The 24,505-nt window shown below is 38.8% G+C and overlaps 1 protein-coding gene across 6 annotated transcripts in view; it reads right to left on the bottom strand.

The window, feature by feature from the left end:
* Positions 1 to 24,505, bottom strand: part of TANC2 (tetratricopeptide repeat, ankyrin repeat and coiled-coil containing 2) — a 248,381-nt gene that overhangs the window by 91,479 nt on the left and 132,397 nt on the right. For 2 of the 6 annotated variants that reach the window (XM_089532213.1, XM_089532214.1), the window contains exon 5: positions 15,027 to 15,137. The exons of 3 other annotated variants lie outside the window; for them this stretch is intronic. In XM_089532213.1, the coding sequence (XP_089388339.1) occupies positions 15,027 to 15,137 (111 nt within the window). Of the gene's footprint in view, positions 1 to 3,976; positions 3,996 to 15,026; positions 15,138 to 24,505 lie in introns of those variants that run through there. One more of the 6 variants, XM_089532218.1, reaches the window with a different exon arrangement.

Here is a 24,505-nt window from a genome sequence, read left to right as displayed (position 1 = left end):
ACAAGGGCAAACAAAAACAATAAAATATTCAGTTAAATAAAGGGTAAAACAATAAATTTAGAAATAAGCCAGAAAACACAGCAGGCAGGGCAGCAGGGGAAAATACCACAGTAAAATGTATCGTCTCAAAAGCACAAAAAACCCTGCATCAATTAAAAAGTTTTTTACTTGTGTGAGGTAACACAGTAGAGATAAAAAATATGTAAAACCAGAGGTCTGGCTGGGGAAAGAGAGAGAATATTGGTACTCATTGACAGATGGAGGGGTTTCTTCAGTCAGCCAATAGCAAAGAGTGCTTTGTGTAAACCTCCTGTAGGTAGGCAAATGCCTATGTATGCTTCTCATTATATGAAGAAAAGAAGGAAAAGTGAGAATTGGGGTGTTGTTTTCCCCTACAGAAAATTTTGTTGACAGAAAGATGCAACTTGTGGATTTGGCAAAACAGGGTCAGGATGCCAGGAAGATCATGTGGAAGTGCAGTTCTCAGGTGTGGCGACTCTAGGGATATTAAAAAGATTGTCAGGTTGTTTAGACTGTTAATTAAATAAACTGAGTACTTATTTCACCATGGCGGAGACCGCAAATGGGGTAAGTGTTTCTTTCAGGCTTTCTTTGGGTGGACTAAGCTCCCAGAGTCACAGAGTTTTTTGCTTGCCAGGAGAGCATGAAAGGAGCAATGCCCCCATACCTCTCTCTCTTTGGCAGTTTCTTTTGGGGCAAGTGGTTGGGCAGCAGTGCCAGAGAAGATAGGAAAAAGATGAGAAACCAACTGCTCCTTCAGCTGCAGTGGAGTGATCTAGCCAGGATCGGCTCTAGGTATTTGGCCACCCTGGGCGAGAAATATTTTGGCTCCCCTGTCGCCCATCATAATTATTTTTACCCCTTGATTTCCACTGTTTCATTTGTTAAAGCTAAATATGACATAAAACATAGGTTCCAATCTCTCATCATAGTATTGAGAATTAGACAAAAAGCCAATTAAAAACCATGCCATGGACAGGGGTGTGTGTGCACATTTATGTTTTGGCCATTGTACAAATAAATTGTCATATGGTAGCTTGCTTTTACATCACTTGCCGTAATGAGTTTTCACTTTAATATTGTTTAATTACGCAACAAATTATACAAAAAAGCCGCCAAGCTGCCCCTAAATTTTGCCGCCGTAGGCAGCTGCCTAGTTCACCTATATGGATAAGCTGGTTCTGGATCTAGCAGAAGCAGTGAGAGAAGGAATAGCAGTAATGATGAGAAAGATTTGGAAGGGTTCCTCGTCCACCCTTGGTCAACCACTGCTGGCCCACTTGTCTTCTCAGAGAAAATGGAGAGGAGGAGGAGAAAGGTAGGCTGGCTGCAGACAGCCGAAATCTTTGTCTTCACCGCCACTTAGCTCACTGCTTCTGCCACATCCCTCTGCCACTGCTGGAGGAACGACTAGTTTCTTGTCTGTTACTGGCCTTCTCCAGCTCCTCTCTGCCACCTAACCACCTTGTCCACAGCAGAGAGGAGCCAGAGAAGGCAGGCAAAAGATGAGAAACCAGCTGCTCCTCCAGGCACAGTGGAGGGATTTGGAGAGGGTAATGACTGGGGTGGAGCCCCATTTCAGGCCAATCAGCTCGCAAAGTAGAAAGGCCAGTTGACGGCAAAAGGACAGGAGCAGTCACCATTGGCTCCTGTATCACCAGGTGATGTCTGCCTTTCATGGAAGCAGGGAATGAAGAAACAGCAGACCTAATGAGGAAGATTTTGGGGGTTCTTTGCCTGCCCTTAGTAGTCTGTAGCAGGCCCACTTGTCTCCTCAGTACAACTGAGGGCGAGCGGGCAGGCAGGCAGGCGGGCCGCTAAGTGTTTGTCTGAAGATAGCCTACCATAAAAGAAACATTGACCCCTCTGTTCTCCCCACCAAGGCAAGGATGTGTGGAAGAGCACCACCACTATTTTCCTGCCTAGACATTCAAAAACATCAGAAACAGTGCCATGGCAAAGACTAGATTGGGCCGGGGCTTGTTTAGGTTCTCCTATGATAGACTTTTCCTACTCTAGGCAGAGAATGGGATGGCTCCTTTTTTGGTAAGAGTTAATACCATACCTTGACTTTTATCACAAAATGAACCATCCCTTTTTCTATTAGAGTTGCAAAAAGTCTTTTTGAATCCCTGACCGGGAAAATGGCAGTGGCCAGGGGATAGCTGGTGCTCTGAGGCGGTACTGGAGCTTTCGCCTCTCTATGGAATGGATACAAGGAATCCCATGCTGAAACCCAAAGTTTTACCCTTGACCTATCTGTGGGTCATATCAAAATCTAAAATATTGGGTCCAAAATCTGTCTTCAACTTATACATGCAGTTGACTTATACATGAGTATAGATGGTAGAATTTAAATATATAGCCATGTTAGTCTGTAGAATCAATATGTGGAGAGATCTTGTAGCACCTTTGAGACTGTGGGCCTATACAGATTGGGAGAAAGGGGCTGTCTTACTACATGTAAATATAAATATCTATCTGAGGGGAGCAAAAAGAGAGGCATACCTGCAAGAAAGTCCCTTTTCTCACCTTTTGGGCTGGGAGAGAACCTAGAACAGATAATTCCAAGTAGGTTACTTTTGGACATCTCTGCTAGGCCTCTCACATAAAACATTTTTTGAAGTAGGGCATATGGAAAGAGCATCATGGTTGCCAGTGGTCTTTTATCAAAGATATTTTGTGGTGTTAGCGAAATGGATGTTGCAAACGATTTAGGCATTATTCAAGTTCAGCACAATCGAAGCACAAAAGCTAAAGCAGAACAAATAGCTCAAGATGGCAGGGCACTGTAGAAACCATGTATTCTATTCTACAAATAAAACACGATGAGGATAAGAGCACTGCCCGAAAACTATGAATGAATCCATGTCAAAGACTTCTTTGGGGGGGGGGGGGGTCATATCCATGGCAATTCACAGACAACACCATTACTAGTGAACACCAAGGCTTACATGCCCAAATCTCTCAGTTCTTTGTTTACAGAGGCTCGGCAAGCACTAATAATCACACAACCTCTTCCCCTTTTGACAGGTTTGGGATTCAAATAGATATGTGCTGAAAAGAAGCAACAGGCACAAAACAGGCCTGGAGTCACAAAAAGAAATGCATATAAGGCACTCATATAAGCAAAGCAGCCAGATGACATTTTAATCACAGTGGGAAAGCAAACAAAGTAACATGAAACAGTGTCAAACCGAAAATACTGCAAAAATAAAAACATTTGGCAAATCACTGTTTATAGCTCATACTGTAGTTATCTCCATGTTTGGGATACTATGTTTCACAAACTTATTTCTGCTTCTAGTTCACAATTCAGACATATTATCTATAGATCTGAAATACTTCTCTCTGTATGCTTTTGATTACAAATGCTTCAAAATATTATGTTTACATACAACCACTTGTGCCTTCTATTTCATGTTACCATTCTGTAAGTGAAATTATTGCTTTTCTTGTTTTGTTTTAGATGTATCAGTATTACTGTAAGGACTTTAAGTACTGTACATATGATGCAGGGTTCTGCTAAACATCAGACAAATCCTAATGTCACTAAATTAGAAACTGTACCAGTTTGAAGTATATCCTGATCTCCTTTTTGGCATTTTGCTCAATAAATTATTTGCAAAATACACAGCACATCTGTTATCTAAATTCAACTATCGGGAAATAACACTGTATGAAAACAGGCAGCATGCAACTATAACCTTTGATTCAGAAATATCTGAATTTCAATAGATAGACTTATTTCAGCCTCAGGATAATTAGCAAAGGTCTAGTTGCTTAACTATCTCCATGGAATGAAAAACTACACTGTAACAGAACAAACTAAAAAATTAAGACCAGAATTCAAAATTCTGAGTACAAACAATCATGCAATCATTCTCTGCCGCACTCCCACCTGAGGTTTCTGAGGGGATAGCCTTATTCCACCACTGGAGAAAATAGCACATACCTCACATGGAATGTTCCATAACAGGGAGTGGAGAGATCAGGGGTGGTGAAGTGAAGAAGGCAAAAATATAAACCTCCATGCCACAAGAATTCCCACTAGTGCATGTTTTGGCTTCCAACATTCTTCCTTAGTAGAAATAGGATAAAATTCTATTTTCTTCAATTATTCTTCCACATCTGCAAACATGAATATGTCAACACACTGCTCACTTCCCCAGCATTGCAGATTCTGCTTTCTGTTCTCCAATGAACTGCAGTCCTCTTGCTGAAGTGGGTGGGAAAAGGAGGGAGTCAAGTTCCTCTGAAAGATATCCTAATATATGGAACTGCACTGCTGATACAAACAGCTCCCTTCATAATTCCATTTGCTTTCTTATTCCACTTCTGCATTTGCTCTAGGCCTGTGACATTACTATTTATTTATAACTTATTCTAAAATGCTAATTTCAGGCTCCTTTATCTAGAAATCCAAAAACTGAGATATTCCAAAATCCAAAATAATCTATAAAAGTAGATTGAAACAATGACATCTTTGCTTTCTGACAGTTCAGTGTATACAAGCTTTGTTTCATACACAAAATTATTTTAAAATGTTATGTATAAAATTACCATCAGGCTATGTATATAAGGTGTATAAAAATATAAATAAGTATCTTACTATGTAAATGAAAATATTGCAAATCCAAAACAATCTGAAATCCAAAACACTTATGGCCTTAAGCACTTTGGATAAGGGACACTCAACATGTACTATGCTTCTAGGGCTTCGCTCATGATTGAAAATGTATCCGTCCATACAGCAAAAGCTAAACTATGATTATCTCCTTTTAATAGACATTTCCATCACCTTAATTCAGGAGAGTCTTGTTTGCTATTAAAATTAAGGTTCGTTTTTCTGACACTTTCTGTTCAAAATCTGTTTTAGTAGAAAATCTATTTGATCAGAAATTATGAAAGCATTTCATGACAGTGTCCCCATCACAAGAAAACAATTACCATGAATACTTCTGCTTATAAGAGTACTCAGCAATCAAGATTTCAGAAAATAGCTGAAAATAGATCCTCCTCAACTCTTCAGATAAAAGTCTTGTCTGCCTGCATTGTGCTCCCTTTATGCACAGCCTACATGAGGTTGCCAAGCAACTAGTCCAAGTTCAGAAGCAGCCAGGCAGCGAGCTGCAGCTAAATAAAGATTTAATGGAATTCTCACATCTGCAGCAGCCTGCAGTCCCTCAAGATACTGAAGAACTGAACTGATGAGCAGAAGTCAAGACATGTATCTGGTTAAATCAGTGAGACGGAATCTTGTATTTCTAAGAATGCAAGTTTCTCCAGACTACACCAGGATGCATGCATTTGTCAAAGTCTCAGAGATCCTAAAGCGGAAAAATTATATGTTACAATCAAAATCCACATGTGCAATGGAACAAAATTCAACCCCTGCCCAATCCTCCGGCAATGTTGCTTACCTATATCCACAATACTAAAGCTATTGCCACAATTGCACAAGCAGCATGCTGCATCTGCTCTGGAGACCAACTGTAAAATACTTAACACTAGGAGAGAGAGAGAGTGTGTGTGTGTCTTGTGTCTCACACACATGTATACTCTCTCACAAATGCAGAGAGAAAAAGATTGAGAGAGAGAAGGATAGTAAGGAAGAAAGACCAAACTGAGCAGCCACCTGTTAAACCTTTCTATCTGATGAAACATCAAGCAAACAAAGAGAAAGACAGGAAGAAGCCCTTACAAGGATTATTCTACCAGAGAAATAACTTCTTTTTTTTTCTTTGCAGAGAGAGATGGGGTACAAGGTTTGAAAATAATTTGCTAGAATTCATTCATTCACTAACCTGTCAACACTGAACTCAATCTTTTTTATTTTATTTTAATTGTTCAAACAGGTATTATGTCATTTGATGTTTTGCAGTATTATTAATCTTTGTTGATTGTCTTATTACTTTTAAACACTTTTAAAAATTTAGCAGTCTATCAATTTCATGTGCAGGGTCAGTAATGTTAGTTTTTAAAAACTATTTAATACCAATGTGTTAGTGCTAATGCTGCTGTATCCAAGCTATGGTAGGTTTTGACAGTCAGTGTGTGAACACTGGTTCACAAAATGATGAGACTACTGCTCTATTATTGTTGTTACAGGTCTGAACAATGTTACTATTTCTATTCTCTCTTTAAAAAAAGTGACTGCCAACATAATGGAATCACTGTGAAAATGAGGAGCTATCAACATGTTCAAAACCCAACAAACTACAAAAATAAATATTTTAAAAGATAAACCTTAAAGGAGGGAGGAACTCCCCAATCCAATGAGGTTTGAGTATGCAGAGTAGTCACAGAAAGCTCAATGGCAACTTAAAAAGAAAATCAGGAAATGAAGTCAGGGGAAGAATACAATGCTGTACCTAAGTTTCTTAACCTTTATATTCTGAAAGTGGGACCGGGTTGCTGACTCAAACTCCGAGCTGAAGTACCCATTCATTCTAGAAAGTCAAAGCACATAGACTGCCTCTGGTGATGCTGCTGCTGCTGCTACTACTAGTAGTAGAGTGTACAATAAAATGTTTCTATCACACCTATGGGTTTTTTTTTCATTTTCTCACTATAAAAGAAGACAAAGGACTTTACCACTCTACTGTTATGGCACTATTATTCCACTTTTAATGCTACAGATATCTCCTGTGGAATGCTGGGATTTGCATTTTAGGGAAGGGTATTTAGAGGAACCTCCTAGGCCTCATTAAACTACAAACCCCAGAATGGCACAGGAGGCAGCCATACCAGTTACAGTGGCATAATAGTGCTATAACAATGTTAGTGTAGTATTATTCAGTGAGATGCCTGAAAGAGTATAGTCTGGTGAAAGGCACCCAATAAGACTCAAAGCAACACTATGGTGCTGTAAAAAAAAAGGAAGACTAAAGGAAGGTCTCTTCAACAGTGCAACACACTCCCACCGAGTGTAGTGAGTCTCCTTCCTTAGAGATCTTTAAACAGAGGCTGGATGGCCATCTGTCGGAGGTGCTTTGATTGAGAGTTCCTGCATGGCAGGGGGTTGGACTGGATGGCCCTTGTGGTCTCTTCCAACTCTACGATTCTATGATTCTATGAAGAAAGAGAGGCAAAAGAAAACAGGATTGCATTTACCTGTAACTGATGTGCCTCAAATGGCCCCCACCATAGACTTGTCCTAGGAACTGTGCATGCCATGCCAGCTGTAGTCATCTAGAGCTCTCCTACCCATGTTGTGCCTTTTCTTTTCATCAGCAGTGGCTTTACATGCTTATAGCTGCTTCATTTCATGCTCCTCAGCTTGGAAAGATGTGGATAATTTCAGTGTGTCTGAGTGCCCATTTTGGCCTTGGTCATGGACTGTACCCCACTCCTGATGCTGTATGCTAGCAAATCCCAGCAATGCAATACCTGTAAAGATTGTATCCATTTCATTTAGGGAAAATGCATTTTCCTCTCTAAGTAAGGTATGTAGGGAATGGTCATCTCATTTTAGAGAACAATCCTGCTTCCCAGATGCTATCAGGGAAATAATTGCCTACTTAAGTAGAAGAGAGCATGTTGTTGGTCTATAACTGATTCTTTTAGTGGTCACCTGTGAACTCACACATATGGGTTATTTCACACCTGTGCAGTGCTAGGTATAGTATTTTGGTGGGAGCTCCACCCTTCAACATGCCTGCAAATCTAGGCTCCCTCTCATGATGTGATCCACCACAGCAGACCATCATGAAGGGATAACCCCATGAAAAACCTGTCAAAGGAGAACAGAGAAGAGGAGAGGAGAGGGCAGAGTGAGTTAAAAGACATCAGAGAACCACAGTTACATCCCTGTGGAAAACTCTGGAGGTGAAGAAGGTAGATAGTGTAAGTTCATAGATGATCACTTGAAGAACCATAGTTACATGTAAGCAACTTGTTCTTCTCTGTAATCTCTTTAAAACTAACAAATATGAGTAGACTAGTAAGCAGTAATCGCTAGAGGAAGGAAAGGTGTTAACAAAGGACAGAAGAAAACACTGCTGCACTTAAATTTCAGATGACTCCTTCACCTTGACATCCAGGCAACAATGTCAGATAAACATGAAAAGTTGGTACCATGTTCCTGCTTTCCAAAAGTCAAGCAATGATAGAGAAGCAGTGGAAGCTTATGCTGCCTTTATGGAATCACTACACATTTGCTAGTTCATAAGACAAACAAATGGTATTTGTAACGCACCTAGGAAAATGCCTCTGAGAAAATGGATATCCTGTTTAGGGCCACAACAGCAAATAAAAACACAAGGGTTCAATGTACATCCAGAATAAAAGAATAAAATACAATTAAAAAGATAAAAATGTTAAAAATACTTTAAAACAATACAACACCATCCCACGCTTTAAAAACTTTCTGTTTTATAAGCCTGTCTAAACTGATAGGACTTAGCCTGCTGGCAGAAGGATAACAGGGAAGGGGCCATTCTGGTCTCCCTGGGAAGGGAGTTCCAGAAACTAGGGGCAGCCACAGAAAATGCCTTCTCTCATGTCATCACCAACTGTGCTTGTGTTGGTGGTGGGACAGAGAGAAGGGTCAAGGATCAGGATCACAGAGCTTGAGCTAGTTCATACATGGAGATACGGTCTGCCAAATAGCCTGGACCAGAGCCATATAGGGCTTTATAGGTCATAACCTGCACTTTGAATTCTGCCTGGAAACAAACTGGCAGCCAGTGGTGCTGTTTCAAGAGGGACATTGTGTGATCTCTGTAACCTGCCCCTGTTAACAGCCTGGCTGCAGCTCTTTCCACCAGCTGAGGTTTCTGAACACTCTTCAAAGGCAGCCTCAAGCAGAGTGTGTTACAGTAGCCCAAATGAGATATAATGTAAATTATTATTATTATGCAATAATAATATTGGTGTAGAATAGAATCATCAGTCAGCTACATCCAGTTTCTTACCCTCTTTAACCAAAGGGGTAGAATGTAGTTTGTTGTCCTTTTATCTTCCTTGGGATGTCCCTACGGTTATAGAATTTGAGGGAGAGTACTTGAAAAGAAAGCTGAACTCTTCATCCTGATTCCAACACTGGTTTTTGATCTACTTTGTCATGAAAGTCTTGGAGGAGGGAGACTTCCATGAATGCCTAGTAGCATATAATTAGGATGCCATATCTGGCAGTGATAGTGGATTAGTTTGGGTCTGTACTGAACTAATAACCAATCTGGAGTGAGTAGCACCAAAGGGCATTCTGATCACTCATAGTCATCTGGGGATGAAGTACAATGAAGAGGAGTTGAGGAGGAAGAGTGGGTACAGTTGTCCACATCCAACTCTGAACCCTGTTTCAATACAGGGTAGTCTGAAGCCAATGCTGCAGATATTGTTCAAACAATATGGAACTGATTGATCAGACAGTGGTGATCAGATCCTTCCTTGAGGTTTTGATGTTGGCACTGAGGTTGAGGCAACAAGAGAAATACAGGTTTTAATATCAGGTGTGGCCCATGACAAAGTGTTGAGACTGTAGGTCTAATGATGGTAGATGTGGATGTAACGTGGGGACATATCATTGGTTGGAGCCATTCCCTTGGTGGAGAACAATGAGTATCTCATGATAAGAGGATGTGTCAGTGTTCTGACTACTGCCTTGGTTCATGGTGGCATACAGGACCAATGAGAAGGTGGAGCTTAAATAGGATAATGGAGTACATGATGTCTTTAACCACACTAGTCTGCTACCAACTGTCAGGAGTTCTGCACAATGACACTACAGACAGCTCACATAAAGGGGAATTGAACCCTCCTGGGCCTAACCTGTAACCAAGTAGATCACAGAGACCAGGAACAGGAATGTTTACATATCTGAAGATACGATTTAATGCATGATGACGGCTCAGACCTTTATTTATTTATTTACTTCATTTGGAGACCTTGAAGACTGATGAGGGGATTAAAATCAATGTGATCTTAGAATCATCAGTTCTTTATGGGCAGGTCACAGCCTAATGGCCAGCAATCTATTCTCCTGCTCAGGAAGCAGAATCCAGAATTTCTCTTTCAGAGTAAGAAGCAACATATTCTAAATAGTCATCTTTGTGAACTCTCTTGACCATCAAAAGGTAAACATCAGTAGCCTCCATCAAGAGATCCTGCTCCAACCTGTGTAAGAGAGGGATAGGAGAATGAAGAGGTGATGGGGTGAAGGAACAGGAGGTGCTGACTTTTCCTCAGCAGTCAAAGGGCATCATGCCTTGAAGAGAGCTGAAATGCTTGAGACTAATCAGAGGATCTATCTTATTTTTGTCCTTCTTCTCTTAATATTTCCTCCAGTCCTCATCTGCCACTCTATTACACACTGGAGCCACATCACCTGGAATTGAGGAACCCACTGATTATGGTCCACAAAAACTAATAGTTCTGGGTTCAAAGACTGCACAGGAGTGCAAGGCCTCAAGAGTGAGGACATCTGAAAATTAGCAGCTGAACTGTGAAGTCTATAATCAGGCCTGGTATTTGCATGGTATTCAGAGTAGATTGTAGAATATTGTCTGATGGAGCCAGTACAGTAAGAAACATCCATACTGGAGGAAGCAATGTCTCCCCAGTTCCAGAGTGTTTGCCTCATAAATTTCTGACAGTGCTTATACTGTCCAACTCTGAAGGATTCTCAAAGGCAGCTCAGACAGCAGGAGTACCTATCAATGATCTTGTCTCTACCCACAACATACTTGCTGAAATATTGCCTAGAGGCCATAAGCCTGTAAGCATACAACAACAATTTTGACAATGAATTATGAAAAGGCAAAAACACTTATGAGGATGAATAATGGAGACATTATACTCAGTAAAAGTAGTAAGAAGATGAAGAAGACACAATGCTAACTCAAATATGAAGGAAAGAAATACTAACTCTAAGCAAAAAGCAGACATTCCTTCAAAAGCTGCTGGTCATGCAGCAGAAGAAGAGATGAAAAGGAAGCCTGGGCGCACAGTGCTCTTCAGCTCTAGAATGTTAAAACCGGCTCCATGAAGGCACAGAATAAATCATATGTGCAAGTCACAGAGACCACAAAGAAGAAGCATGTGATTCTTTGCTACCACAATACTGATTAAACCTGGTAAGGGTGGCATGGGGTGATGCAGAAAAGTTGCAAAAATGGCTATGTGTCTGCATGGCCATAGATTACAGATAATACAAGCCTATTTTCATCTTTATGTCCTCTGTGCACTCCCACATTAAAAATACAGCAATATCACTTATCAAGTACCATATATGCTTGACTACAAGTTGGCCTCATGTATAAGTTGAAGACAAGTTTTGGGATCAAAATTATGGATTTTGATATGACCCGTGAATAAGTTGAGGGTAAAACCTAGGGGCATGTAACAAAGGATCTAAAAGATGAAGCAAATGAATATAATGCCAAAGAATTTACAAAATTCCAGCAGGCATAACTGTTTATGCTCATCCAAGTCTAGATGGATGGGAGATTAGAGTGGGGTCAGTTTTCCCAGGACGCTTGCCTTTCACTGGTGGCTGGTTCCTTTACTAATACAAGTTGAAGTACATTATTTACATTGACCCTTGGATACATCAACTCAGGTTATTTGGGTAAATTTATTGACTAAAATTTCTGGACTTATACATGGGTATATACAGTATGTAGATGTGATATCTCAAAGAAAATAAGTTATATGGAATTACTTTATCAACATCTGAAGTTCTGTTCTGATTACAATGATTAAAAAACATGTATAGTGACTTCCAGGTGAATCTTACAGATACAACCCATGCACATTCTTCTAAGGTATACAGCTAAGGAAGTTTAAAGTCTAGCAAAGTCTGAAAGAATTTCATAAATTCCAATAATGTAAGCAAAGCAATATAAAATATGATTTCATATTTTCATTTTATCAAAATCATAAAAAAGTATAAGAATCAGCTCTAAACTTGAACCTGCTTCTTGAACAGGAAATAAACCATGCCTAGTGTCCAACGAGTACAGAAGCCAATCTTTTGCAGTTGTAGCATCATGAAAAACAATACCAGCAGCACAATGTCAAGCATATGGCTTGCCATTATAGGAACGTGCAATGCAGAGCCTTGGGTTCATGTCTTCTCATCTTCTTCCCCATTCCTTAATGCAAAAGTGGAGACAAAGGCCCTCAACCCCTGCTCAGATGTTCACCCCAGACCTAAGGCTGTATATTTATCTCCAAGACCATGGTATTCAGGAAAGAAACTGGAAATGATATAGGAACGTGGAAATGATAAAGATATAATTATAATCATACAATCATTTTTCTCTACAACCAAAGTCCTTATGTCATTTGAATCTGATAGCCACCAATCAAGTGAATGTGCTAAATGAAACTATTTTTAACTTTCCCAAATTTATCTGCAATTCTAACTTCATCACACCATTTATTATCAATCCTATATGACTGGAAACCCTGCCCCAAAGCCTTCACACTATACATGCTAATATACAATTGCTGGCTACACAGAAGTAGAATTTATCAGTAATAGTCCCTGAGTTATGGAGCACCTCCAAAGATGTGTCTCCTTGGCATCCACATTGACAGAAGCAGATTTTATTCCAGTCAGTTTAGCCCGCTCTGTGTGTTTTAAGTAGTTTATTTATGTCATACTTTTCATCTTCTTGTTGTAATGCCTGTTTTAGCCTTAACCACTATTATCTGAGTAATATTGTTTTATTACACTGCTTTTTTTGAACTTAGATGTTATTTCTGTTTATACTGTACAGAGCTATTAGTTATAGAATGAGTAATAAATCTTAGAAATAAATATATAGGAGGTCTTCCAATTGGCTGCTCAAAGCCAGCTATTCAAATGCCAACAATTGTCTCTTTTCAGTCCTAGATATGACTTAACTATGCCATCCATTTCATGAACATCTTCAGAACTAGGGACAATCCTAGTGGCATTGCAAAGAAAAACCTTAGTGTTGAGAATTGCAGGAATTTCTCTAACAAGTTTTAAAGAAACATGAAAACCACCATCTTTTCAGTCCACTCCTGTAGATACTGCAAATACTATCCATGTTTGACAGTGAACAAAATTTAGGAAATCAGAATTTTATAGTACGTGTATGTTTGCTGAAAACTCATCAACCATTTTTCAAACTCATCAACCATTTATTTTTCATTAAAATATATCTGGAGTTATATCTCTTTCTCAGATAGTGGAAACATAAAACTTTTACTTCATCTTCCTAAACTAAAGCTTTGACTTCCTCCTGAAGCAGTGCACTTCTAAGGGATATGAAGAAGCTCTACAATCATGCTTTCAAATGACATACAGCACCAAATGGATGGAAGTGACTGCAGCTCAGAAATGCAAGTAATTTGTTACTAAAAAGAGATCTCTCTGCAAGAGAATACTGTAGGAGCCAAAAATACTGTTTAACTATAGATACAGGCTAGTCTCACTAGAAAAGACAATCATGCTTGGAAAGGTAGAAGGCAGTATAAAAAGAGGAAAATTGCATCATGGGTGTAGAGAATGAATCAAGGAAGCCATGGTCCTGAGTATGGAAGAGGCAAGAAAGGCTGTTGATAACAGGGTGTCCATGTGATCTAGCATTCATCGGGTTGCCTTAAGCCAAAATGAAAACTGATGCCTTATCCATCCTGTTGCTCTCTAACTCCTATCCGTCCCAGAAGACATGGCCAATCATGGGAGCTGTAGTCAGAGCTTGGCTGTAATTTGTCACAAATGATCTGATACCTAGAAATAGTTCCTTTGTAGTGGCAATGACTGTCTGCCTGCCTCCCCCCTCCTTCCCATATTGTTATTTCACATCTGCAGCAGTCTAACCCACAAGCTCCAACAGTCAGTTCTTGAAAGGGAAAAAAATATAGACTGTGGGTTCCCAAATACTCTGTATTGGGATAGTTTGTTTCTTTTAACTTGGCCACAAGTGATTTAACATTATCACTGAGCAATGAGGCATCCATGTTTGCTGTTGACACCAAATAATTTAGGGTTGATAGAACAAAAATAGAGGAGATGCAAAACAATCTCTCCAAACTGGGGAATAGGGCTTTAAAATGGAATATGTGGTTCAGTGCACAAAATTATGAGGTGATGCATATTGATTTTAAAAAATTCCTAACTTCATTATATATACACTGAAAGGGCTTAAGGCGATGGAGACAGATCAACAAAGAGATCTTCGGGTTGTGGAGAATAGTCTGATGAACATAAACAACCAACATGCATCTACTATGGAAAAGGCAAGTCCAATGTCACAGGTAAACAGGAAGGAAACTGAAGATAAAACTGCTAATAACAGACAAATCTCTGGCACAACCACACCTGGAACACAATGTGCAGTTCTGGATATTGGGCATCAAAAAGCATAGTACAGATCTATGGGGAAAAGAATAGTACAAATCTGGGAAATGTGCAGAAAACATCAACTAAAACAATCAAGGGACCTAGAGCAACTCCCGTAGGAGGTAAAGTTAAAATACACAGTTATTTTTACATCAGAAAAAACAAGTGTGGTATTGGTACAAGACAAAGATGCATTACATTATTCACAATGTAGAAAAGGTAGATAGGGAGATTTTTCTCTCCCTGTCTTAAAATATTAGAATCCAACTCTGTAAAACAAAGCTGAATGATGGCTGAAACAATGGGGATTTGTTTTTGCTATGAATTATATCTTGTAGATGTTTCAGAAGTGTGGTTCTCCTTTTTCAAGAACTTCTTTTCCTGCAACTGAGTAGGGCATAGAACATCTTGGTGATTCCCACCCCGACCTTTCCCAAATACTTAATGGTCTGGGACAGAAGACATATCGTCCACCTGTAAACTAACGGCACTTTTGGAAATGGAACCTTTTCAGGGACTCAACACTGCCATCCTGGCAAGCACACTAATCCATGTATCAGAGGCCAGAAATGGGCCATCTCCCTCTCTCATTCTCAGAGTCTATGGGATGTGAGATTGTGCTAGGTCACAGCAGACCAGCTCCCACTCTCTGAATGCAGTGGGGCTCTGCATGCATGCTTACCAGGGCAGTAGGCATCAAGGTCCAGTTTTGGTGCTGAAGTGAGAGTTGGTGAGCCAAGCTCAGACTCTGGGATTCGAGGGCTCTCAACAAATTTTGCCTTCCTTAGTGGAGCTTAAGAAGAAGGAAACAGAAAGAAAGGTCATGAGTCAGAGAACAGTAAATAACACATGGAAGTACTTAACTAAACAAGGTCTGCCAGGCCTTGATCAGGTTCCTTTTTTAGTTGTAATGCAAAAGGGGGAAAGTTGCATTCCCCAGGAAAGAGATGGAATAATACTGATTTGCATGTGTGATAATTTGTCTCTGCTATAGGATAGTTCCACTAGGCTGTCCTCCCCAGATTTAGTGCAGGGAATGGGGATATTTATTTACTTTGGTCCCAAGGGCTGCATAATCTCAGGGATTAAGCACCATATGAGAGTGATGGGCAGGGATATAATCAGTAGAATAGTGGAAAAGCAAAAAATGGGCACAGCTACACTCTTTTCTTTTTCTTTCTGTTACTTCTTCTCCACACTCAATTCCTCTAGCAATCCACTGCGGAAGGAGAAAATAGTGAGAGGGAAGATATAGGGTGCCTTTGCCAGAGGTCCAAACTTTTGACTTGCAAATAGGTTTTGAAGCAAGACTACGGGTTTATGTGACTTTCTAGGACTTCAAACCCCTGCCCTCAAGAGATAGTTTTTTTACAGAGAACTGAAGACCATTTGGGCAACAAAACAGAAAGTATTTTTCCAGCATATCTACAGCCTCTCCTTAAATAGACTTTGCAATCACTTGCAAACCTATTTCAACAGAGACCCTAGACTGGGACAAAACATGATATGAACTACTACATCGTAAACAACTAAGAAGTCCATAAAAAGCCATCATGTTCCTAAATCCCTGCCTAAATCACCTCAATGGCCTGCCAGAGTGAAAGCACCCATCCAAAATACCATAACCTACAAGAGTCCCATTTTTCCTGGAAAAGCCATGAAGAAACTTTCCTTATCCCAGAAAAATCCTCATTCTAGAAAAAGCATGGCTTTATTACAAAAGCAAATCACTGTACAGTGCTGTGAAAGTGTTTGGGTTTTTTTCCTTTATCTTTTTTAATGTCTCTAGTGTCGTGGGCCTTTTAAGGTCCAGGTTACATTAGCAGAGCTGCTATGAGAGGAACTAAGACATCACACTGGCTTAGAAAATTGATGGAGAAACTACTACGCTCGACTTCTGAGAGGCAAGTTGAAGAACACACTTTCTCTACTTTGCAATTCCTACATGGAAAGAAACACAGGCATTCCTTCCTTTCTCAATCTCTGTCACACACAAATATGCAAGCACCTGATACACAAGTCCCTTACTCACGTCTATGCAGGCAATTTCTGTTTGCATGTGCACCCCTGTGTGAGCACACAAAGATGCACAAAAAGCCACAGTTTTGTTTATCTCGATGTTTGAGAGAAAGGGAGAAGTATATGCATATTGGGGGAATGGGTATGGTTGTATATCTATGTGTGAGACAGGAAAGAATATATGTGCCATGTGGGATGGTGGGTGGGGAGAGTGTGTTTGTCTTTTGGAGAAGAGATTAATGTCTGGCTTGATAAGAGCAATTTTCTTTTTAAAATAATAATGCAATTATACTCATATCTACTCAGAAGTAAGGTCCAGTGAATTCAATAACAGTCAAAGAAGAAACAAGGCGGCAAAATGCAGCAAGAAGAACCACAAAATATAATGCGATGTCTGATGGCACTATAGCTACAAGGCTTCATGGAAATATATACATAATATACAACATAAACATAATTCAAGGCTATCCTCCCACCACAGAGGAAAACAAGGAAGAAAACAAAAGTTTCTGTGTTAGTGCTGGACAGGAAAGTGATCGAACACCAAAATAGGACATGTTGATAATAATAGCCAATTGGAATGCAAAAGTAGGAAACAGATCAGAACCAAACACTGTAGGAACATTTGGCCTAAAACCAAGAAACAAAGTAGGAAACTAATTTATTGAATTTTGTGAGGCAAATAATCTATTCACTGGAAACAAATTCTTCAGGCAACTGAACAAACAACCATACACATAGACATCACTGGATAACTCATTTAGAAATCTAATAGACTACTTAACTGGAAGCAGAAGGTGGACAAACTTAATTCTCCCTGTGAAAAACAGACTGATGAGTGAGCTATGAAATGCTAGTATAGAAAATTAGTATAAAGCTAAAGAAGAACATCATATCAATCAGAATAACAAAATTATCTCAGGAACATTCCTGTAGAATTTGAAGACCCTGTAGAGAACAGATTTGCACTACTAAACTTTAATAAGGAATCAAAATCAGGGAATCAGGGAAAGAACTTAGTACATCAGTAAGTGGTATAGAAATGTACTTGCTATTGCTACTGCTAGACCAAAACCTGACATTGTCAGGAAAGAATTTAAAAAGACACTATCTGTAGCCAAAGAAAGCAGGAAAAACATCATTAGATAACGGATGAAATTTTGCAAAAGAAGTAACGGTAAAAAGTGACAGAAACTGAATGCTGAACACAACTGTTCAGTGATTTATATGGATGAACTAAGACACCTGTTATAATCATTAATGCAAAGACATAGAACAAGACAACCAAAAGGTAGAACTATAAACCTTCCACAAGATCTGTGAAATCCAAAATAAATTTCTTTCTTTTTTCATTATTATTATGATCCACAGATCCAATATAAAACATACATAAAATATGACAGAACAAATATCAAAAGGGGAAAGAACTGTACAATAAAACAGTAAAACAATTACTATCCACTTTTATCTAAAACACAGAGGGCTCTAATCCTCTCCGCTTTTGTAAGAAATTTAGCAACAGCCAACGTTACTTTTGAGGATTTATCCTCCAACAAAAACCTGGTGTGAAGTTGATCTGAACACCTAACAGATCTCCTCAGTAATGGAATGACTAAATTCCGATGCACCCCACTGTAATAGTTACATGACAAAGAATATGTATCATCAACATAACTTCCATATTGTTACAAGGACACCGTCTCTCACGGTAAGGGACACCAGCATATCTGCATCTAAATAATTCAACAAAGAAAATGTTACATCTAGCCTGAGGAAAGAATCTGTGGTATTTGGGCACTGATAAGTTCTTAATATAGAAATATAATAATAATATAATATAATATAATATAATATAATATAATATAATATAAAGAAATTTAAATCAGGGAGTAGGCATGGTATATGAGCAACAGACTGTATGATCAGGACAAAATAAAAAAGACGATGGAAGTAATGCACTGAATAACTATATAAAAGATATGAAAGGATGACAGCCTCCTTCAAGAAATATGTTTTTGTGATGAATCCACTATTTCAGAAAGTGAAGTAGATCTTGCTCTAAAAGCAGTTGGAAGCAATAAATAAATAAATACAGAGATGAAAAACATTCAAATTCTAGCAAAAGTATTATAACAAATATGAAAAACAAAAGAATGGCCCACAGACTGTAATGCTAGAAAAAATTCCAGCCCCCCAGTAAAAAGAATACCAAGGATTGTAGTAACCATCCAACTACTACATTAATCTTCTATGTAAGCAAAGTGATGTTCAAGGATTTACAACAAAGATATCTCATTAAATGCCAAAGTCATAATCATCCTTGCCATAGTATTTCCAATTTCTTCAGTTGTAAAAGCTGGACAGTGAAGATTGTTTTAAGATTACCCTAAATTCAAGTTTGCAAGTACTGCTTTGCTTTTTCTAGACTGTATCCAGACTTCTCAATGTTTCATGGATAGAAATATGTATATAGTGGGACCTTGGTATCTGTGGACTTGCCATCTATGGATTTGAGCATCTGCGATGGCACATCTGCATTGTCCCCAATTGTGTGGGTATATTGCCATTAGAGACAACCTATTGTTCCCCGTGGTGGCATATGCACACAGCTGCACCACCATTAATCCCTTTCTGAAATCCCGTTGTTCCCTAATGGCAGCATGGCTGTATGAGTGCACCACCACCGGGAACAACGGAGCCTCATCTGAGGTCCCATTGTCCCTAATGGTAGTGTGGCTGCATGCACGCACCACCATTGGGGATGACAAAACTTGGATTTTGGTATCCCTGGAGGGGAGGTCCTGGAACAGATCCCCTGCGAAAACTGAGGGCCCATTGTACACAGATAAACTTGTGGCCAATCAACCCAAGAATATTTGGATTTGTTATTTGCAGCCATGGGCTGGTGGGGGAAACTCACTTCTTTCAGGCAACCTCTTTTAAAACAAAAATAACATTTTTAGATTGAGTACAAGTCCAACAGGTGAAGTTTATCTAGATAACAAAAAGAAATGATGGCTCTGTGATCAGGCCTATGAATTTGTATAGTATAACAGACAGTCAGATAAAAAGATCACTTAAATTATAAAACAGAAGTAATATTTTCATTAAAACCTGTCAGTTGTCTTTGTGGTGGGGAGTCGTTTTCAAATATCAATGTAAAAAAATTCTCTGAAGTTTAATAAAACTGATAAATAACCTTTCTTTCACATTCATGAAAGGAGAGGTTCTGTACCAGAGAACTGGAATTCTCCATATGGAGCGTCTCTGTAGCAGAATTCTGAAAATACTACCATTTCACCTTAGTTTGTGTCCCTGTGCACCAACAATTGCAGGTAATTATAAATAAATATCCACATCCTTCAAAGAGTTGTTGTTAATATGTTGACCTCCATAGAAGGATGATGTTTTTATGCAGAAATTCAAAAGATAAGTGCAAGGAGGAATAAATAGGGAAACTGTTTTGCTTTGTTACACTAGACTTCCATCTGTTAAAGATTGTTTTGAGGTGGTGCATGTCAGGAAAAATGGGATATAATTGTTGTTGTAGTTGATGATGATGTGTGCCTTCAAGTTGTTTCAATGAATAAACAATAAAATAAAAAATGAGCACTTTTACTGAATCTAGGGCCTGATAGGAAGCCTGTACAGGGATCCAAGGACTAGAGAAATGTAACCCATCTTAATAGTGGAGACCTAGATAGAGGTAAAAGATCTAAGATGAGGCAATGAAAGACGACTGAGATGAAAGATGAAGATGTTACAGTGACAGACAGATCAGAATTTGCTCCTACAGACCAGTCTGATTGCATTTTTAATATACTGTAAAGGAAAAAGGAACATGACTAAATGACTAAACATGATGGACTAAAACATGATAAATGGTTTGGTTTCTTTCTTTCTTTTAAAAAATAAAGTCATGCTGTCAGTTGTCTTGGATCCCAATATTGTGAAAAGGTCAGGATAGAAATCAAACATGTAATAGATGAACAAATAATTATTTCGTATAACAGATGTGCATATTATAATTCAAATCACCTTACTGAACAGATCATGTTTTGCCTTTCTTGTACTCCAAAACGGTATTGCATTCCACAGCAAAATTAATCCTCAATTTTCCTTTATGGTGAGTTCATACAAGATGTCACCAGCATTGACTGGTGGCCCAATAAAGAGAAAAATACATGGTTTATGAGGGATCATATTATTTCCATATTCTCAGCCAATCACTTGGCATTACCAACATAGGGGAGGAACAGATGGGATGGAAGGGCTGGCTTGAAGCCACCCCTTCTGAGGACAGATTGGGGCTGCAGCAAACACACACCACAGCTCCAATCTAGCTTGAACCCAGCTGAAAAAGAAGCGGATAAGAGCTGCTCCTTTTTGGCCTGAGAAAAGCTGGCTTTACCAGCCCTGCCGCAGACCCATGGCAACTTCATGATGCTCTGGTGGCATGCAGTGTGTAAATGCCATACCGTCAGAGCATCATGAAGCCACCTATATCTAGGCAGCTGCCTGACTTCCAGACAGCTTCAGGGCAGCTTAATGATGTGCTGCGTCTAAACGCCGCACTCTGAAGCCACCCAGACAGCAGCTTAAAAGGGCCATCTGTTCAGGCCCTTAGTCATAATTGGCATATGTAGAAGGCCAGAAAACTCCACAGTTCCTTCTCAGGGAGGGCAACTGAATAGAAAAAACACAGAATAATAGAATCTTAAGCTGGAAGGGATCCAAGGACCATCTATCCTCAGTAGCAGTTTTCTCAAACTTTGGTCTTCCAGATGTTCTGGATTTCAGCTCTCATAATTCCTGCTTGCTGGTCTAAATGTCTAGGGCTTCTGGGAGTTGAAGTCCAAAACACTACCTCCACTCTGATTTGGTATTAGCTGCAAATTTGATAAACATGTCTTCTATTCCATCATCCAAGTCATTTATAAAGATGTTACACAACATCAAGCCCAAGACAGAACTCCTACTAGTCAATCCTCTCCAGGATGAACAGAAATCATTGGTGAACTCTAGGTTCAGTCTGTCAGCTAATTATAGTTCCACCTAACTACAGTACTGTCTAGCCTGCAGTTTGCCACCTTGCCTGCAAGAATATCAAGGGGATCCTTGTCAAAAGCTTCAATGAAATCACGATGTTTTACATTCACAGCATTCCCGTGATCTACCATGCTTGTAACTCTATTTTAAAAAGAGGTAAGATTAGTTTCACACTTGTTTTTGAGAAACAAATTCTGGCTCTTGGTAATCATAGTATTCCTTTGTAAGTGTATAATCAATCTATGTATTGAATATTTTCTGGTACTGACATTAATGTGATTGCTAAGGTCCTTTTTTTCTTCTTCTTTTTTTAAAGAAGTGGACAGCATTTGCCCTCCTGCAGTGTGCTCCTGTTCTTCAGGAATTCCCAAAGATTACAGAGGATGATTCTGAGATTGCATCTGCAAGTTCCTTTAGCACTCTTGGATGCAGATGTTGCTGGCGTGACCTGTAAATTTTTACTCTTTAATTTTCAAAGTGAAGCCAACTGTGAGAAATCCGGTAAGGGATGAAAAATCTCTTTAATACTACACAGGTAACAACTATGTTCCTTGTGTTTTACTTTACCCCACAGGCCACAAGTCCTCTCTATCATACAAAAGCTAACTATGTCCCACCTGGGAGACAAAAAGGAAAAAGTAAATTAAATCTATGACTTAATAGGATGCTTTTATGTTCCTTTGGGTGAATCGTTAAAGCATATACAGTGGACCCTTGTTATACGCTGGGCTTTGGTTCCAAGATCCCCTGTGGATAACAAAATCAGTGGATGCTCAAGTCCCATTAAATATAATGAAATAGCAAAATTATGTCCCTTATAAAAAAATGGAAAATCAAGGTTTGATACTTGAAATTTATACTTTTTTTTGAACGTTTTCAAACTGTGGATACATGAATCCGTGTATAAAAAATCCATGTATAAGAAGGTCCGACTGTATTGGTCCTCAAAGTATCTTTACGCCAGCGCTCACATATGAGTGGCTTCAGCATATCATTAGATTAATTCTTCTTAAAAGCAATTTTCCAAATTCTGATTCTGTCCTATTTTAAAACCTATTTTAGCCAACTACATCTAGAAAAGGGTGAAACACTACCTATAGTTAGATAAGTTTACAATGGTGGCTTTATCTTAGCCAAAAATAATAGCACGTACATAATGTAGGGTATCGGATTTTTACCAGTCTCACCCACCTACATAAGATTAACCTGCTCACTTTGATCATCAGTCCTCCATGTCATAACCGCTTTGATCATTTGGAAAAGCGGTTAACAAATAAAACTTATTATTATTATTATTATTATTATTATTATTATTATGTATAAAATGCTTTAATGTAAGATCCTGGGAATTGTAGTTTATTGTAGCACTAGAGCTGTCTGAAAGAGAAGGCTAAATGTCTCACAAAACTACAGTTCCCAGAATTCCCTAGCACTGAGCCAGGGCAGTTAAAGTGGTCTCAACCGGATTATTTCTGCAGTGTGTTTTGGACCTATAATCAACTAAGACAGCAATGATAGCTGCACTGGCCAGAAGAAAAATGCAACATCTTTATTAAGATAATACCCTTATAAGGCTAACTCAAAGTTCAGAAAATATCATACAAACTTTTGAAAATATCATACAAACATAGACAAAAGGCAGGCAATGGGTAGGTAGGATAGGGTACATGGTTTAAAAATGGCTTAAGCTAGAAAAAGAGAAGAAACTGGAGCCACCTAGGAATCCTGTTTCTTACTTCTAGCTGCCCTTGTGGGGATCCTAGGAGCAACATGAAAACATTACAGTCTGCTACAGAACTTAATTTGAATGTGTGCAGTGTCTGTTTGCATCTTAAGACTCTAACTAGAAGCAGACTCCATGCGTGAAAAATCAGCCTCTTTTTATAAGAGGTAGGACATATACCGTACCTATGTAGATTCTGAAATATCCAGTTTTTCAAGTCATTATATCAATGCATCAAATTTTTGACATCAGTGAAAAATTGGGGGATGGACAAATTTTTGAAGAAATGTACCCCTTCATTCCTATTTTGAAGTGGAAATGTTCTGAAAAGGACTTGAGACTTTACTGTATACTTAAAATTAACAATTATTCCTGAGTAGTTGTAAAAAGTATGGCAAACATGTGCAAGTACTAGCGACTACTTTGCACATATAAAATTTTGCACAAAGCACATATAAAATTTTGCCAGACTAAGACGAGAGGGAGATCTATATTGTTCAGTCCTCTGACAAGAATTAGGGGGTCATCCACCACGACTGAGTCACAGGGAAAATACAGTGAAGACCAGAAAGGATGAAAGGTTGGTAAACCGAGGGCGGCATCTGCATGCAACAGATACTCTACTTACTATTTACTACTGGTAACAACTCTCATACACAGGTGCTTAAGATAATCGATTGTGTTGTTCTATTATGAAATAGTTAATTTGGTAGCTACCTCCACACTTCCTTATTCAGTGCAAGAAAATAAGGGAAGCTATTGCTTTTCTTCTCAAAACAGGGAATCAAATATGAAGAGCAATATTTTATTGTGATTTATTTCTTTATTCAAAAGAAAACTAAACTTTTCATCACTAGATACCTGGATGGTGTACAAATATAAACAAAACAACAAAAATAAACAAATCAATCATCATCATCATCATAAAACAACAAAGAAACAAATACCAAAAAAATTACTGTTTAAACAATAGTAATACCTCCATAGTGCTTCCACAGCAACAGAGGCGTATCTCTCACCTATATCATAAAATGTTCAAGTGGTACTTGGGAAAGAGCTTCCACTATAGACAGAGGCACTCTTGTAGATATTTGAATACCCAACATTTATGTCTTCAAAGGTGCAATGCAGTAGTTTAACACCTCTGCAGTGAACACTACCAAAGTTAGCAAATCTACTGTTAATGCTAATGCACTGTATATTTTAATTTAGGTGGAAACAAACTATCACATTGGTTTTTGAAAACAAGAGTATTGGCTAGAGACCAGCAGAATCTAAGCTGCAATCTATCCAAAGTAAGGCACGAAGCATGTTGTTTTCCTCAATATGATAACACAATATATGTTTGTTTCATTAAACTTCAAGAGGAT

The sequence above is a fragment of the Sceloporus occidentalis genome, unplaced genomic scaffold (genome assembly GCF_023333645.1).
Source record: "Sceloporus occidentalis isolate IW3139 unplaced genomic scaffold, rSceOcc1.0.p SCAF_7, whole genome shotgun sequence".
NCBI classification, from domain to species: Eukaryota; Metazoa; Chordata; class Lepidosauria; order Squamata; family Phrynosomatidae; genus Sceloporus; species Sceloporus occidentalis.
This window is presented reverse-complemented; position numbering and strand designations above follow the sequence as displayed.